At 39.6% G+C, this 16,097-nt stretch overlaps 1 protein-coding gene across 7 annotated transcripts in view; it reads left to right on the forward strand.

Moving 5' to 3' along the window:
* The window catches only part of LOC117419351 (rab-3A-interacting protein-like), a 32,217-nt gene extending 19,904 nt beyond the window's left edge, over positions 1-12,313 (forward strand). For 3 of the 7 annotated variants that reach the window (XM_058985604.1, XM_058985605.1, XM_058985606.1), the window contains 10 exons: positions 1,001-1,256; positions 2,808-2,903; positions 3,222-3,299; positions 3,774-3,977; positions 6,298-6,426; positions 8,259-8,371; positions 9,407-9,430; positions 10,404-10,503; positions 11,119-11,185; positions 11,625-12,313. In XM_058985604.1, the coding sequence (XP_058841587.1) occupies positions 1,001-1,256; positions 2,808-2,903; positions 3,222-3,299; positions 3,774-3,977; positions 6,298-6,426; positions 8,259-8,371; positions 9,407-9,430; positions 10,404-10,503; positions 11,119-11,185; positions 11,625-11,707 (1,150 nt within the window). In that variant the 3' untranslated portion in view covers positions 11,708-12,313. The remainder of the gene's footprint in view (positions 1-1,000; positions 1,257-2,807; positions 2,904-3,221; positions 3,300-3,773; positions 3,978-6,297; positions 6,427-8,258; positions 8,372-9,406; positions 9,431-10,403; positions 10,504-11,118; positions 11,186-11,624) is intronic. The other 4 variants (XM_058985607.1, XM_058985610.1, XM_058985608.1 and 1 more) reach the window with 3 other exon arrangements.
* The last annotated feature ends 3,784 nt before the right edge of the window (positions 12,314-16,097 follow it).

Below are 16,097 nucleotides of genomic sequence, written 5' to 3' on the forward strand. Positions count from 1 at the left end.
CGCAGCAAAAAGTAAATACATTAGGAAAGATATCCACGTAATAGGACTAGTATTTATTTAGTTATAAAACGAATGCTGAATAAGATGTCTGTGTTATAAAGTGCCAGCGCAGCTTTTGTATCAAAAGGGAGAGAGAAATGGAAGTTTGAACAACACCGGTACTGTATTTACTGTAGAAATATTGCATGAATCACTAGTATAGGGTATTGGGGGACATGCTGTAGGAGCGTTATATCCGAGGAGTGTTATAACCGAGAGCCTTCTAGCGAGGGAGCACTGTATATCTTTTTTTCCAGAAAATTTGCCTTAGCTGTTTGTCAGGGAAATCGTGTACGCCACTTGATTACAAAACACTACAGTGTTTACAAGACACATATTACTTTATCTTTGATGTATCCCAGCAACACATTTTGAAACATAATCCTGATTGTTTTGATATTTTGTATTACGTGAATGCATTTTTACTCACCTTCTGCTAGGGGGCATTTGCCAGGCAAAAGTGAATTTCTCTTATCAATATTGGGATGAAACTTTGTATCCAGATAATCTTCTCAATCCAGCAACAATATCTGTTTTACTGTTCTCACTAAACACCACTCAAAGCTCAATTCCACTATTCCTGCTGTAGTACAACTTTTTAAAGTGATTTCTTTATTTACCTCTGTTTGTCTGAAATAATCACTGTAGTCCCCTGAAAGAGTTAGCTCTTTGAGAGCAGGGCTCGAGCATCAGAGGGAAGCGTTTCATCAGTAAGCAGTGGATTTTTAAACAGGTGTCATTAATTAGTGTAATCTCTTCCAGTACTGAGCAATAACAGAACATCCGACCTCCTCAGAAAGCAATGGGAGACCAGTGTCTGGCTGCTATATGACATACATTTTTATATAAACATACAGTACATGTGCCTTTGCAGGCTCTGACCCCCACCCACACACAAACCACACTGTGATCTACAGACGTTCTTTTAGTATAAACCCTCACCAACGTTTTCATGTTGCAGTGTCCTGGCAGCGGATGTTCAGATCGCTGTGCCCTGCTCTTCCTCCGGCTCCCAGCATCATGCCTCCCGGAACGAGCCTGCGCGCCTGGGGGCAGAGTTCCTCGATGGCAGCCCGGGAGATCGCGGGGGTGAGGAGAGTGGGGATGTCTTTGGGCTGAGCACAGACAGCCTGTCTCGCCTGAGGAGCCCCTCCGTTATGGAAGTAAGAGAAAAAGGTTATGAGAGATTGAAGGAGGAGCTTACTAAAGCACAAAGGGTAAGCTAAATTACTGGGTGACTTTTTGAAGGGTTTGACTTTTTTTTCTTTTTTTTCCCCCTCATTTTGCAGTATTGCAACTGCAGATTTATTGTTGTATATTAGATGTGTTCGTTTAAAATGTAAAAACTGGTGAGATGTTGGCTAAGCAGGACTGAAGGACAGATGATGGATCCAGGGAGCGTTGTTGTAGGTTTCATCATCTTAATGACAGACTCTATCATTTGAACAGTCTGGAGTAAAATAACCAAGAGACCAGATTGTACAGGTAACAGATGGGTAAAAGCAGGGGTCAGAGGTTGTATAAGAACTTGTGATGTTCCTAATGGTGATTTTAGCTATTCACTGAACCCACTTTTTTATGTTTTTTTTTTTTTTATTTATTTATTTTTATTCACAGACATACAGTCTACAAATTGAGACCTGTTTTTATCAGTTTCAGCTCAAAGAAATGGCATTTATTGGTGGGTTCTCCTTTTCTGTAAGGTTGCCCGAACAGTAAGCATAGAATGTAAGGGTAGCAAAGTTCATTTGTGGCTTGACTTGTTTGTCAGTTGACTGAGTTTTCTTTTAGAGGAAGTATCGCTGTCTGCTGCCTGATTAATATACACTACAAACCACTAAATAGGTCTTGTGAACAGTATTGAAAAGGAGCAGATTGTTTGCACTTTCTTGTTTATTTGCTCAGTGGTGATGGAAAGTAAGCGCTTAAGCTGTGCCAGCTTAAAGATATGCCAGAACTGTAGTTGAAAACTGAAGCTTCTATGGTTGAAAGACAGGCAGAGTGGGCATTTGTTTTTATTGATCACTGTTTAGGGTGATCAGTGCTTCCTGATTGCAGAACGATCATATCTCTGTGATCTTTCAGTTCTGTGGCCCCGCCTTCTCTGCAGTATAGTTATTGTTAGAGTAACATATTTAATTTGAACCGACAAATAAAAGGAGCTTTAGGTGCAGTACAGAAGCAAATTGAGCCAATTTCAAGGTCAAAGTTGCATGTGATTTTTTTTTTTTTTTTTTTTTTTTTCCTTCTAAAATCAGAGTACAGACGAAGGTAAAACCTATAAGAAGTTGCCTTTTGAATGTTTCAGCAAATGGCTTCATCTGTGTAAGCTACAGAGGAGCCATATTCATGGAGCACTACAGTATTTGCGAAACAGATGCACGCTACAGTCATGCATTTCCAATGCAGTTCAATAAGGGCTTCTTTTACAAGGTTAGGGGGTTTGAGAACACCCCCCCATATATAAAATATACGAGCACTACCCTCCCCGGATCAATGCTGAACATCAGTGCATGTGAAAGCCCAAAATATAACCTACAAACCAGGCTGGATTTTACACAGTAACGTCCGAGTTGTGTGATGTGCTGTGACCACGTGGAACATGGAGATACAGCCCACATTTCCAGGCAGGAGTGGTAACACAAGGCACTATGAAAATAGATAGTAACCTAGCTTATACTGTGCAGCATGAGTATATATACCTTTTAAAAATTTTGGCACAGAAATAAGGCGTTTTCCTTTTATTTTTATTTTATTTTATTTTTAAGGACCTTAAGTTAAAAGACGAAGAATGTGAAAGACTATCTAAAGTAAGGGACCAACTTGGGCAAGAACTGGAAGAACTCACAGCTAGCCTGTTTGAGGTTTGTTTGGATTCTTCATCAGAATGCAGCACTGAGTTTGTGTAAATGCGCACCTAGCAGCTGCAGTGCTAAATCTTACCTGTACTTCCTCTTTAATCAATTGCTTGGCTTTTATTCTTCCTAGCTGAACTTTTTCTTGTTTTTCTTTTAAATGTATCATGTAAAAAAGGCACAAAAGTTGTTTTTTTTTTTGTTTTGTTTTTTTTGCTTTTTTCTGGGCAAGCTTCAAAATGTTTTTTTTTTACTGTAGAGTTGAATGAGGAAGGAAAAGCGGTTTAGAGAGTGAAGTGTTAAATAAAGCTTTTGGTGCTCCCACAGGAAGCCCACAAGATGGTGCGAGAAGCGAACGTCAAGCAGGCCACTGCGGAGAAGCAGTTAAAGGAGGCACAGGGGAAGGTGAGAGGAATTCTAGCAAAGCGGTGTCTGCATTGCTAATATAGGGGACTTCAATAGGTTAAACTGCAGTAAGGTTAAACCTGGCAGTGTTCTGCCAAGTCTGCTCTAGCCACTGACTCGTGTGATCCTGAGCAAGTCACTTAACCTCCTTGTGCTCCGTCTTTTGGGTGAGATGTAATTGTAAGTGACTCTGCAGCTGATGCATAGTTCACATACCCTAGTCTCTGTAAGTCGCCTTGGATAAAGGCATCTGCTAAATAAACAAATAATAATAATTCTCATTGCAGCATGAAAGAGTCTGTAGGTTTACTAAGAGGAGATGTTCAAGCCACTATAAGGGAGGAACAGTTTATTTAACGTCCGATCATTTAAATAATACTTAAGTGAAAGTAGTTCTGAAACCCAGGACTCTGGGCAGGGCTAATGTGAGTTTTAAGCCATGAGTTAATACTGTGTTTTTTTTGTTTTTTCCAGATTGATGTTCTGCAGGCTGAAGTAGCTGCTTTGAAAACGCTGGTCCTCTCCACTTCCCCCACCTCTCCCTCTAAAGACCTCCCGCCCGGTGGAAAGACTCCGTTTAAGAAAGGGCACGCCCGGAACAAGAGCACCAGCAGTGCCATGCTGGGCAGCCAGCAGGAGCTGAGCATGATGCAGCCCATCGTGAGGGACTGCAGAGAGGTGAGCTTGAACTTCACCCAGGGGCTCCTTCTATTCAGGGGAAATGAAGGGCCACTTTGATTGAAAAGACCAGAGAAGTAGAAATAGAGAAGTGTGTGTGTATATAGCGAGAGAGCGAGAGAGATAGAGAGAGATAGATAGAGAGAGAGAGAGAGATAGAGAGAGAGATATATATATATATATATATATATATTGTAATGATTTGCACCTCTCTCGGGTTCGTTGCCCCTTTAAAAACAGTGACCCAACACACAGAAATGGTTTTTTTCTTGCGCGGTTGCGCTATTTTAATAAACACCAAAACAAAAATACAAAAACAAACACCTAGCTCTTTATGAGCACTAACTACACAAACAGGAACTCCCTGACTAACATGGGACAGCTAAGCTGTTTCCCCGTCTTTTCAAAAACCCAGGTTTAACACAGCACTTACTTTAATTCAATGGCTACTCGGAGACAGCGCACCTCTCTGCCTCCTTCCACTCAGCAGCCCCGAGCAGACTGCCTGCTCTCCTTTTACACCCCACACCTGGGTCTAATTCCCCAATAACGCCCAGGTGCGGATGATCATTAATAAAACAATTAAACAAAACAATAAGCAATCAATCCAAACAATAAGTGCATTCCACACAGGTTTCTCTCACAGGGAGGTTTTAACCCCCTCCATGCTGTCTCACCCAACCTGCTTCCTTACAATATATCTATATATATCTATATATCTCTATCTCTCTACTCTCTCTCTCTCTCTCTCTCTCTCTAGCTATCTAGCTATCTATCTAGCTATCTATCTAGCTATCGTATTCCTTCGAATTTAAGACGCAGTCAAAATTTCCTACCCTCAATTTGAGGAAAAAAATTAATCAAATAAACATGTATTTACAAAGATACAACCTCAGTTACGCATATGGAGGCAGTTTGCGGTCGTCTGCGATCACACAGATCATTACAGTTATGTGCTGCTTCTCATTTCCAGTCATGATTACTCACACCTGTTTTTCTCCCAGTTTGTGAACTGTGGTATTATAAACCTTTTTTTCCCCCCACTGTTCGCTTATCTTTTTATGAGTGTGCAATTATTCAGTATGGTTCTAAATTCAATTACTGAAATATAGTAGACAGTAAAAAGTCTGTAAATGTACTCCCTGCGTGGGACTTCCTATTGCATTCCACATATACTGATGCTGGGAGTGCTGCTACTGGATGTGTTCTTGAATATCAGGTTAACACAACTTGCTTGAAAATGTAGTGACTGGCTGCCAGCTTGGGTGAGTCACTCATTAGTTTTAGTCTCGGCTCCACCCAGCTGTTGAACTTGGGTGTGCACCACCTTGCACCTGTTCCATCGTATCACATTATATGAAAACTGTGAGTTTGTTTACAGTCAGCTAGAACTACGCTGTGTGGCTGATAACTGTGCACATTGTGTATAGGTAGTCATGCCTTTATGGTTGCTTCTTTAATATATTCCCTTAAGCATTTTAATGAACTGTTTGTTTTGCTTCTGTGGTAATGCAGTTAACTATCAAAGTCCATGTGCTCATGTTGAACACCCGTAGAACATGACATGTCATGAAAAGCTGCAGAACTGTGCAAAATGTGAAATAAAGCATCACTTTTATGATATGGTTACTGCTCAAGTAAATCTTGTACGAAGGTCAAAGTTGGGCAGCCTTTTCTTAGATTTCATAGATTAATGGGCCTTCAGTAGTAATACGTGAACTTTGATTGTTTACTTAATTGAATTACAATAGAGGCACAGCAACATTGCAATGCTGAGCTGAAGGTATGAAATAACGAACTAGCCGTGACTAATGGAACAGCCGTGCTTTTGCTGGTTTTAAACATGACTTACTAGTTTGTATGTTTTGTTTTTTTCATGGTGGATTTTTAGCTTGCCTTTGACAAGGTATCAAAAGTTTACGTTTAATTAATTCAGATACTTTATAGGGGTGGGAATAAGACTCCTATTTTATAGAAATTTCACCCATTCCAGGTTTTAATATGAGTTTGATTAGCCACAGAATATAGGGAACAAGCTCAGGTGTGTCTAATTAAACTCGTAGTAAACCAGGAATGGATCAAGCTACTATGCAATGGGAGTCTTCTTTCCAGCCCTGCTTTATGCTATTGTAAGACTAGTAAACAGACTTTCCCCAGTGTTGCCAAATTCTGTAAGATAAAGACTAAGAACTTTATTTTGAAAATGTTTTTTAAAATAAAAAACTTGAGTCTGGATAACGATGTAGTGTTTGATGTATTTACTGTTCTGTATTGTTGATTTGTTTGTCAGCTGTCTATCTGTTTTTGTTTGCTTTTCTAGGTGGATTTGCTGCTTTTCAGTGAATTTAAAGCCTGGAGAGAGGAGCCCACTTTAGAAAGAACATGCTCCTTTTTAGAACGAATCTATAAAGAAGATATTTACCCCTGTTTAACCTTCTCAAAAAGTGAGGCAAGTCATTCAAATGTTTTATAAAGGTTACTCTAGAGCGGTTTATCAGACTGGCGTGTTGAGAGACGTTCTCTTGCACCCTGAGTGGGGAGGGGCGACAGGGAATTGATTTTATTATGCTCCGTTGATCATTAACCATTCTGCACAGTGTCTTTAGAATGAGGTTGTGTTGGTGTTTACCTGTGCTTGACGGAGCTATACAAAGCTACTGTATTGATTGAGACACCTCTATAGTGACACCACGTGGCAGGGTTTAGATACTACATTTTTTATTTCCAGAAATTGCTGATCTGGCTGACCCATGTTAGCCAGATCAGCCATATATAACTGCCATGGGTTTGAGGCATTCATATTCTGCATTTCGGGTTGACGTTTTCATAGAATATCCTGGCTGTGACCTGTGAGAGTTTACCTGCAGTAAGTAAAGGAACAATGCACTTGGGTATCAAGTTAAGTATTCAGAAGAGCACATGCATACAGACATACATCATACATACATGATAATATGCCTGCTTATCACATCTAGCTTAATATATCTCATTCCTGGCAAACTGCTCTTCTCTATTGGAGCTCTCCTAACCAGCTGTCCACTGTACCTATTGAAGGATTTTATGATTTACAGCTTTTAAAGCAACCAGAGCAAAGGCTAGGCTAAAGCTTGACAGGCATTTGAAGTGACATTTAAATGAGCCTCCGAGTGGAAACAAGGTTGGATATTCTAGAACCCTTCCTGTCTGGGATAGCATTGCTCTTCAAGATCTCTAAAATGCATCAATGTCTTCTGTCGGATAAACCTCTAACCTGGGCTTCTGTGAGAGTGGGATTAGGTGGCATCAGAACTACAAACTAAGCTAGAACACTACTGCAAAAACATTGGAATCTGAAAAACTAGATCTGTGTTTTATTATTTGTATTGATGACGCACAATGCACTTTGACTATGAAATGGTGCAATTACATAAAGCATATTGCAGGAGGCTGATATGAGATCTGTGTTTTAATATGCAAATACTGAAGTATGGCAAGTGTACGCAATGTGGAACGTGAATGAAAAGTAAATGACATTCAAAACTGTTATTTGAGGACGGCTGCCCAGATCTTTGTCGAGCAGTTTAATATCCTCCCACTGCCTGTGTCTGATGAGACCGCACTCGAGATCAATTAAATATACCGGAGCGCAATATTGCAGCCCTTAAATCTAGGGCTTTCGGGTGTATTAATATCCGTTTCTTTAGAACCAGTAGATGTCGCAAGCATTGCCTATTTATTATATGATATCGTTGTGTCTCGGGTTCAGGGTAGGCCAGGGATTGTTAGTTTAAGAACTAGACTGAGTCCACTCGCAAAGAGATCCCTACTAACTCCTGTACCGAACCAAAGCTGGAACTGAACTGCAGACCTAAAAGTAATTACACATGCATCCCGATGCAAATCAGCTGCAACCAGGACTACATATTTATGATAGGGTGAAGTGTCCTTGCCACTTTATATTTTGTGTTTGGTGGAAGGGTGCAGTGATATGGTTAAATTCCCTATCCCTGCAGTAAAATAGTTTCTCTGGTCCTCTTCATTCCAGCCATGGGAGAATGCCAACGAAAAGTAAAAGTGAGCACATTCACTTCATTGATCCTGTAGTTCCTCTATGGTCTGTCTGTCCCACTTGCACATCTACATGCTGTGGATCCTGGTCCTTTCCCGCTACTAGTGCTCTGAATTTGTAATTGCATCCTTGCAGGGGGTACACGTTGCAGGCTCTAGGTTTAGCTCCCCCTAACCTGTGCGTGGAGGGATCTCTCTGTTGGGTCTCACCTCCACTTGTCTTGCCCTCCTCAGCTGGCGTCTGCGATCCTGGAGGCTGTAGAGAACAACACTCTGAGTGTGGAGCCTGTGGGGTTCCAGTCCCTGCCCGTCGTCAAGGCTGCGGCGGTGGAGTGCGGAGGACCAAAGTGAGTTCTTAGATGAAATGTGATATGATGAAATTAGATGAACTCACATGCTCTGTTGGTTTGCTGTAACCTGATCCAACACAGTTGAAAGGTCACAGCATTGTGTCATTTTCTGTTGGACTCGGGAAGTACTCAAAAGGAGCCGGCATCTAGGATTCTACCTGCTCAGATAATGCCAAGTGGATTCTGATGCAGAGGGGAAAAAGGTATCAAATTCAGTATTGGAGCAGCAGAAGTCAGAACCACTCTGACTCAATAGTCCACACAGCAGTGTGGAGTAGTGGTTAGGGCTCTGGACTCTTGACCGGAGGGTCGTGGGTTCAATCCCAGGTGGGGGACACTGCTGCTGTACCCTTGAGCAAGGTACTTTACCTAGATTGCTCCAGTAAAAACCTAACTGTATAAATGGGTAATTGTATGTAAAAATAATGTGATATCTTGTAACAATTGTAAGTCGCCCTGGATAAGGGCGTCTGCTAAGAAATAAATAATAAAAATAAATAAATAAATAATAATACTGCCACCCTTTAATTCTGCAATAAAAACCGACTGCTGTTTGGATTATTAAATGCCCCCCTTGTTGGAACTGTACATGCTGTAGGGTCAATGAAAGTATATTCTGGCATAATTAGTGAAATAAGCCCCTCTGCCTTCTAATAGCTCAATCCTCCTGCTTCAGGGCTTCCAGTGAACATGATCATTGTTAGAATATTGGATTTGCAGAATAAAATATGCCTGCCGGTTATTCAAAATTAAGAAATGACAACTCCACCTCATTTTTGCATTCATTTGCACAAAATGCACGATTTCGCTTGTTATGTTTTTTGTCTGTGACGTGCAGTGAGAATACAAGTCCAATCCTCCTAACACAGGGCCTGCTCCACATCTCCATATCCATGTCAGCACTGCAGTCTGTTTTCACATCGCCTCTCTTATTCCAGCTCTCATCAGGGTTTGCGTGGCTGCTCTTTCATTATTTTTTCATTTCTTTTTCTTCTCTTTTTTTTTTTTTTTTTCCTTTCCTTGGTGGTGTAGTGGCCGGAGATGTGAAATTGTAACGTAAGTCAATCCCTCAAGCCCTTCCACCAGCTTGCCTGTTTTTAAACCCCTGCTCTTATATACCTGACCATGCTTGCAGTATTATAGGGCAATGCAGTTCCAAATAGGGGATTTGTAAACTTGGTGTGTGTGTGTTTAATGTTTGTAAGGTTCAAACACCCCCCACAGTAATCCTCACACCCCGCTTTACCCAGTTTTGGGTGATTTATAGATTATTTGTATCCAAAGGTGTGTGTGTGTGTGTGTGTGTGTGTGTGTGTGTGTGTGTGACAGTTGGATCTGTTGGTCTATACAATAATCCCTGACAACTACACTGTAAAATGTGCAGTTATGTGTCTATAGCTCCACATACTGGATGATAATGACAACCTTGCTGCACTCCACAGTTCCAGCACTCTTGAGATGGCCTGGTTTGAGTGAAAATGATCAGTCAATAAATGAATCCTTTCTTTAATCTTGCTCCTCCCCCCGGACTGTTCCAATCTCCCGCTGTCTCTCTCTCTCTCTCTTGGGTTTCAGAGAAGGCTGGTGAAATGCAGGCAACTTGTCCTTTTTTAATGCTTTTTTAAAATTCTTTGAATACAGTTTTAATTTAGTTTTGAATATGAATGTGAATCCTGCATGCTTGGAACCCCTTACAAAGTGTCCCTGAAGTAAGTCGCGGTGCTGTGTTACGACAATCCACGCAAGGACTGTATTGGAAGATGGCATGGGGACAGTAGCTTAATTTAGAGAAGAGACAGTATTCAAATAATTAAACATAAAATACTAATAAGACACCACAGAACTATTAACCCCACCCCCTTAAATGTACCTGGACCATTCTAATTGGGCTGAAATGTTGGTATGGACATTTCCCAAGGGTGTTTTTATAGGGTATAAACTTACAATTGATATCTCAGCAGTTGTTTATATCCTGTGCAAACATTTTCATTGTGTGTGTTTGCGTGTCTCCTCTTGTCTTCGATCACAGAAAGTGCGCACTCAGCGGTCAGACCAAAATGTGTAAACACAGGATCAAGTTTGGAGAATCCAGCAGCTATTACTACGTGTCTCCCTTTTGTAGATATAGGGTAAGGACTTTGAAGACTGTGCAGTGATAAACATCTGCTTTTGAGCTGCCACTCCAGTGCAAAAAAACCAAAACTTTTATTTTTTACTATCATTTTTATGTTTGTGTTTTATTTTTTATTTTTATTTTTTATAAATTATTTATATTACATTTTTTAAAAACATACATGCATGCAATCTTATAATACAAACGTATTCTCAAAGATATAACTAACAGTCATACATGTATAAATGTAAACCCACACCCATACTGTCAGTGATAGTAATTATTACATAATAGGATCAGTATGATAACACATGTGACAGCATGTTTAAAAGTCACTGTGGTGTGCTGACAGTAATATAGATCATATCTCTATTCTTGTAATTCATTTGTAAACAAGGCCTCACAATAGGATCAGTTGATTATCACCTGTATATAAAATACAGAGAGGTCTGCTCAGGTGAGAAGTGGAAATTGAGGTAAAGACCGTGACAGGTCAGGTCAGCCTCTTGCACTGTACTGTAATTAACTATCTGAATTGCACAGCCCTGCTGTGAGTATGCTGCTAGCATGCTTGTATTGGAGTGTAATTATGTCTGTGTCCTGATGAGTATTTTCTGTTGCTATTCCCCAGATCACTTCAGTGTGCAACTTCTTTACTTACATCCGCTACATTCATCAAGGACTGGTGAAACAGGATGGTAAGTGCTTTAATAATGTAGCAGTGTACTCTTCATTTAGTAAGCATCCTGTTACTGGTTTAATAAGAACTAACTATATACTGTCAGGGTGGGGGGCAGTTCCTTTTTTTCAATTCCAATTTATTTTTAAAATAAATTCCCAATTCCAGTTCCAATTTCTTCAAAGTATTTCCTTTGAAGGACTTGGAATTGGAATTGATTTAAAATGGAATTGGAATCGATTATAAGGGAATTGAATTGGAATTGATTAAAAGGTAATTAGAATTGGAATTGGTTATTGATACAACCCTGCATGCTGTTCAGTAGTTTAACACATTTGGAATTGAAATGAAATGACATCAAAAGTGTGCAATTTACCATACTTCCATAGATCGTAGTAATCAGATTCATTCTTGCCCTTTTAATGTATCTTCTGTTTTTTTTTTTGGTTTTTTGACAGCTGAACAGATGTTTTGGGAAGTAATGCAGCTAAGGAAGGAAATGTCTTTTGCAAAACTTGGATATTACAAAGAGGAGCTGTGACACTAATTCCCTGAGAGCAGTTCTGACACGGCAGAGAATCCCTTCCACTTCATTTTCATTAGGACAAAATGGGCCCAGAACCCCCCCCCCCTTCATCCTTTCGACTTGCTCCCCGACCCCTTGAATAACTTCACCTTGTTTGTGTACTGTATGTTGAAATCAAATGTGTTGATCACTTTACAAGAACCCCACAGTATGCCTAATTCAAAAGAGAAGAAACAACTGCTGAAATAAATATTGATTGAATTTTGTGTCTAAAGGTGCCAGAAAAGTTTGTTTTTTTTGTTTTTTTTGGGAGGAGGGGGTGGGGGGGTACTGTCACATCTTTACAAGGTGTTTGAAGAAATTGTACATTTGAATCGGAAGTGAGAATTTAAATCTAAATTGAAAATGTGGTTTTATCCTCCGCGAATGGCGGTGACATCATAGGTTCCTAGTTTCTTGCAACCAATGTAGTGACCTACCTGTCAGTGAAAGTATACAGTATGTATGTATGTATGTGTATCAATGTACGTTTTGAGTTTCTGCACTGGAATCACAAAGGCTTTCCATTATTTTATTTAGTGCCTTTCTGGAATCTATTGAATAAAAATGTATACCTCGTAACAGAGCTTAGAGATTCTGTTTCTTCAGCACATTCACAGAATAGTCGTTTTTGTTACTGTTCCTGAGTGCAGTCTTGGATACAGAGGCATCTGCCAACTGAGAACCTTCTATCAGCCTAACAGTCAGCTCTGCTATCTCAAACTGACATGGGAGAGGGAGATGCACTATTTATATATGAAAGAACATCCAGGATGCATTGCAAGTGAAGCATTTATTTGAAGGGCTGCCTGCATATTTCAGGTATTTCTAATTTTCTGTCACATATTCTTCATGATTTATTAAATTAATAAAGACATGATGTAACTTTGCATAAATATAAATATATTTTTTTAGACTATACATTATATTTGGTCAATTATAGATGGTGTACCTCTTGTATCATTTGTAGAGGTCTCATGCAGTCAGATTGCATATCAAACACTGGAATGTGTTACGCTGTGCAGGTCAGTTCCACATGGCCCACTGTTGCTGTGCTCAAACCTAAAAGTACTCTTTCCATTAGAATGTAGTACCTGTGTGCATTCCTGTCTAAAATAACAATGGAGCTTTCTTTGCTACCGAGATTTGAAGCAGTGTGTGTACAGAGAGAGTGGAGGTCAGCGAGTTTCCACAAGATGATATTGTGCTGTGAAAATGCTAGAAACGCAAGGCAAGAAAGACACTATGTCTACCAAGAAAATCACCCCCTGCAACCATACTGCTGCTTGGGAGTTTTAGGGGAAAAAAGCATTTGCTATTGCTATAAAGCCTGCTGTTTCTGGAAAATAAATGCAGCATCGTGGGTTTTTTGTTTTGTTTTTTCAGAGCCCAAATGAATCGGTTTGTAAATAATTATGATGTAATGCAGAACGTAGCAATTAAACCATCAGTACATTTTGAAAGCAGCAGGAAGAACACATTGCCTATGCAGGTTTATTGCTCGGTGTTGCCCTGCTCTGCTTGTCTGTTTTAGTGAGAGGTTGTGTCTTCATGTCTGTTTGCTCTCACGATTCTCTGAGTGCACACTTTAAAGTGCAATATAATATCGCAAACAACATGATGTCATGATAGGTTACAACATGATAGGTTACTGATGTACAGTGTGTGTTTGCTGCAGCCTGACCTTTTAGTACGCAATAGTGGGGCAATATGCAGTTACCAGTAAATCTATCTGAATAGTGTTGGCTGACCTGAGCATTGGGGTCAGACGTCCATCGAAAAAAAAGTCTCTCTTCAAGAATAATTTAAATTGATAGCAAAATTCTTCCTAATGGGGAAGATACATCCTACAGTGCTTCTATTTTAAACAGACCGATTAGGGGGAGAGGTTTATAAGAGAAACAGGGCCGCCTTGTGTGGCTAATTTTGAATTAAAATGATTGCAACTAAAATATAAAAATGAATATTAACAGTGCCATTTTCACTCCTTTCCCAATCAATTTTTTTGTACCTAATTTAGCACCAGGTTTCACGTTTCAAAATGATATAACATTAATTTATTTTAAAACTGCACATTTGAGGCCTGTGTAGGTAATGGAAAAACATAACAGGTGAGATGTATGGAATTACTTTGTTAGCTGTGAACACATTACAGATAAGCATGAAAACTTCAGCTACACAAGTTAAACACTGGCACCAGTGCTGTGTCATGTACCGTTTGTAGCAACACCCACTCTCCTTACCTGTGTGCACACACCTTGTACTGAGCATTTCCTTTATTGACCTGTACAAGGATTAGACAATAAACCCCTGGCGCCTGCGTGTGCTGAGGGTTACAGTAAGAGTCCAAGGTAAGAGCAGAACAGAGGAACGGCCTTCCGTGTTCACCGGGCTGTTGTTTGGAAAGGGAGCTTCTTGGATATTTCACTTGGGGTGGAAAAAAGTACCGAAAATGCATGGAGTTTGATAAATTGAAGCAAAGCTTTTTCACAATGGAATACAGATAGGCAACGCGACTACAAAGACTTCTCACAATACATTTTTAACCAACCTGAATCTGCCTTGGGGGTGGGAGAAAAAAGGTAAGCCCTTTTACCTTGGGGAAAGATATATTGTGGGTGTGATTATTATAAGGGTAGTGTCAAAGACCAGTATCGAGTAATTGTGGCTGCTCCAGGATTATAGACTGGTCATATCTGTTTGAGGTGTTGAGATTTGTTTAATTCTTGGGTGTTTTTTTCCCATCTTGTCACACTTTCTCAAAGTTCTGTCTGTAAGGTATCCCTTTCCTTGTTAATCCGTGATGGAGCTTATCAACAGTATTGGCTGGCTGGAAGCCCCTAGGAACTTGATCTGGTCTTATTCTTCCTTGTTAGCTATTGTATTTCTTTGTTGTTGCTATTATTATTATTATTATTATTATTATTATTATTATTATTAGTATTATTATTATTATTATTAATAATTGAACTTGGGTTTATAATATGTTAATGTTACCTACAAGGGACAACCAAAAATGAAATATTCCCTGTGGAACTACCACAGGGAGTATTTCAGGAAATCTCTTGTCGATCAAACCCTGTGTTTAAAGATGGCTCCCACATTAGAAATGGATACCAAGGAGGAAACATGGCTGTAAAATTGCACAAGCGGGCCTTCATACTGCAGGATTCGATGCATGTGGAATAAATGTGTCAATAAACTAGTTCATTTCTTCAAATGTACGAAACATTTAATTTCTGACCGTCACTTATAGGCAAAATGCCAATCTATTAAACCCTTGTTATTTAGTTTTCGATGTAGTTTTGCTTTGTGGTTCTGTTTTAATGGCAGTTGGTGTTTGCCTAAGCCTCTCTGACGGAGGTGTCTGTCATGTGAATGTTTGGATGTACATTTAGAAAGCCACATCTTCGTCTACACAAACCCTGTTGAGGATGTTCGGGCATATCCTGTATAGCTTGATGTTAACTGATGGTAGATGCCCACTAAACACAAAGACTCCACGGTGAAACCAATCCACAGTAGTCGACTTCACCCAATATACTGTGTACTTTATTTTCTTAAAATAAATAAAACACCCTTTTAATGTTTTACAGTTCAAATGAAAATATATTAACAGACATAAACAACTCCCAGGTTGCTGAATTTGTGCTCAAGTAATCCACTAGTTCCCTGGCCTCCCTTATTAACCATCATAAAAGTTAACTACAGTAATTGGCAGTATTCCTATGGGTATCCCACTGTTACACAATGTATTTTTCATAGTTTACCACAAGGGACGAGCATTGATGGGCCAAATGGCCTTTTCACGTTCCAAACTTGTGTTATGTTATTGTAACTCTTTGCTATGCTTTTACTTTGTAAACCTTTATAAGCGAAAGCAATACTCTAAATCATGTTCAAATGGAGTTATAGACAGCACAGTACCAGGTGATGGATTAGTATGTTCAATGGTCTTAGGATGCTTTATTTTCAAGTCAGGCGTTGCCAGTCTGTCTCACTGCTTAAGAAGATTAATGCTCAGTCCTGCGCTTGACAGAAGAGTTGGGAACATCACAGCAGTCAAGGATGCAGTTTATTTTTCATGTGTTAATGTAGCTGTATTACTGAATGTGATGATTGAGTTTCACTTTGACAAGACGTGTGTGGAAGTTAATAGAAATGTCATGTACAGTATTGTACAATTGATTTCCCGAAAGAGTACATATTGATGTTGGCACAGATGTTTTTAATATTGAAACTTTATTATTATTGACTGTCCCCTTACCTTTTAAAGTTGCTTGCAATCATAAAATCTGATTCTTAGTGATTCTTCATTCAATTACTCAAATACTCCCCGTTTGCATGTTTTGATATATATATATAT

This window comes from Acipenser ruthenus, chromosome 14 (assembly GCF_902713425.1).
Source record: "Acipenser ruthenus chromosome 14, fAciRut3.2 maternal haplotype, whole genome shotgun sequence".
NCBI lineage: Eukaryota > Metazoa > Chordata > Actinopteri > Acipenseriformes > Acipenseridae > Acipenser > Acipenser ruthenus.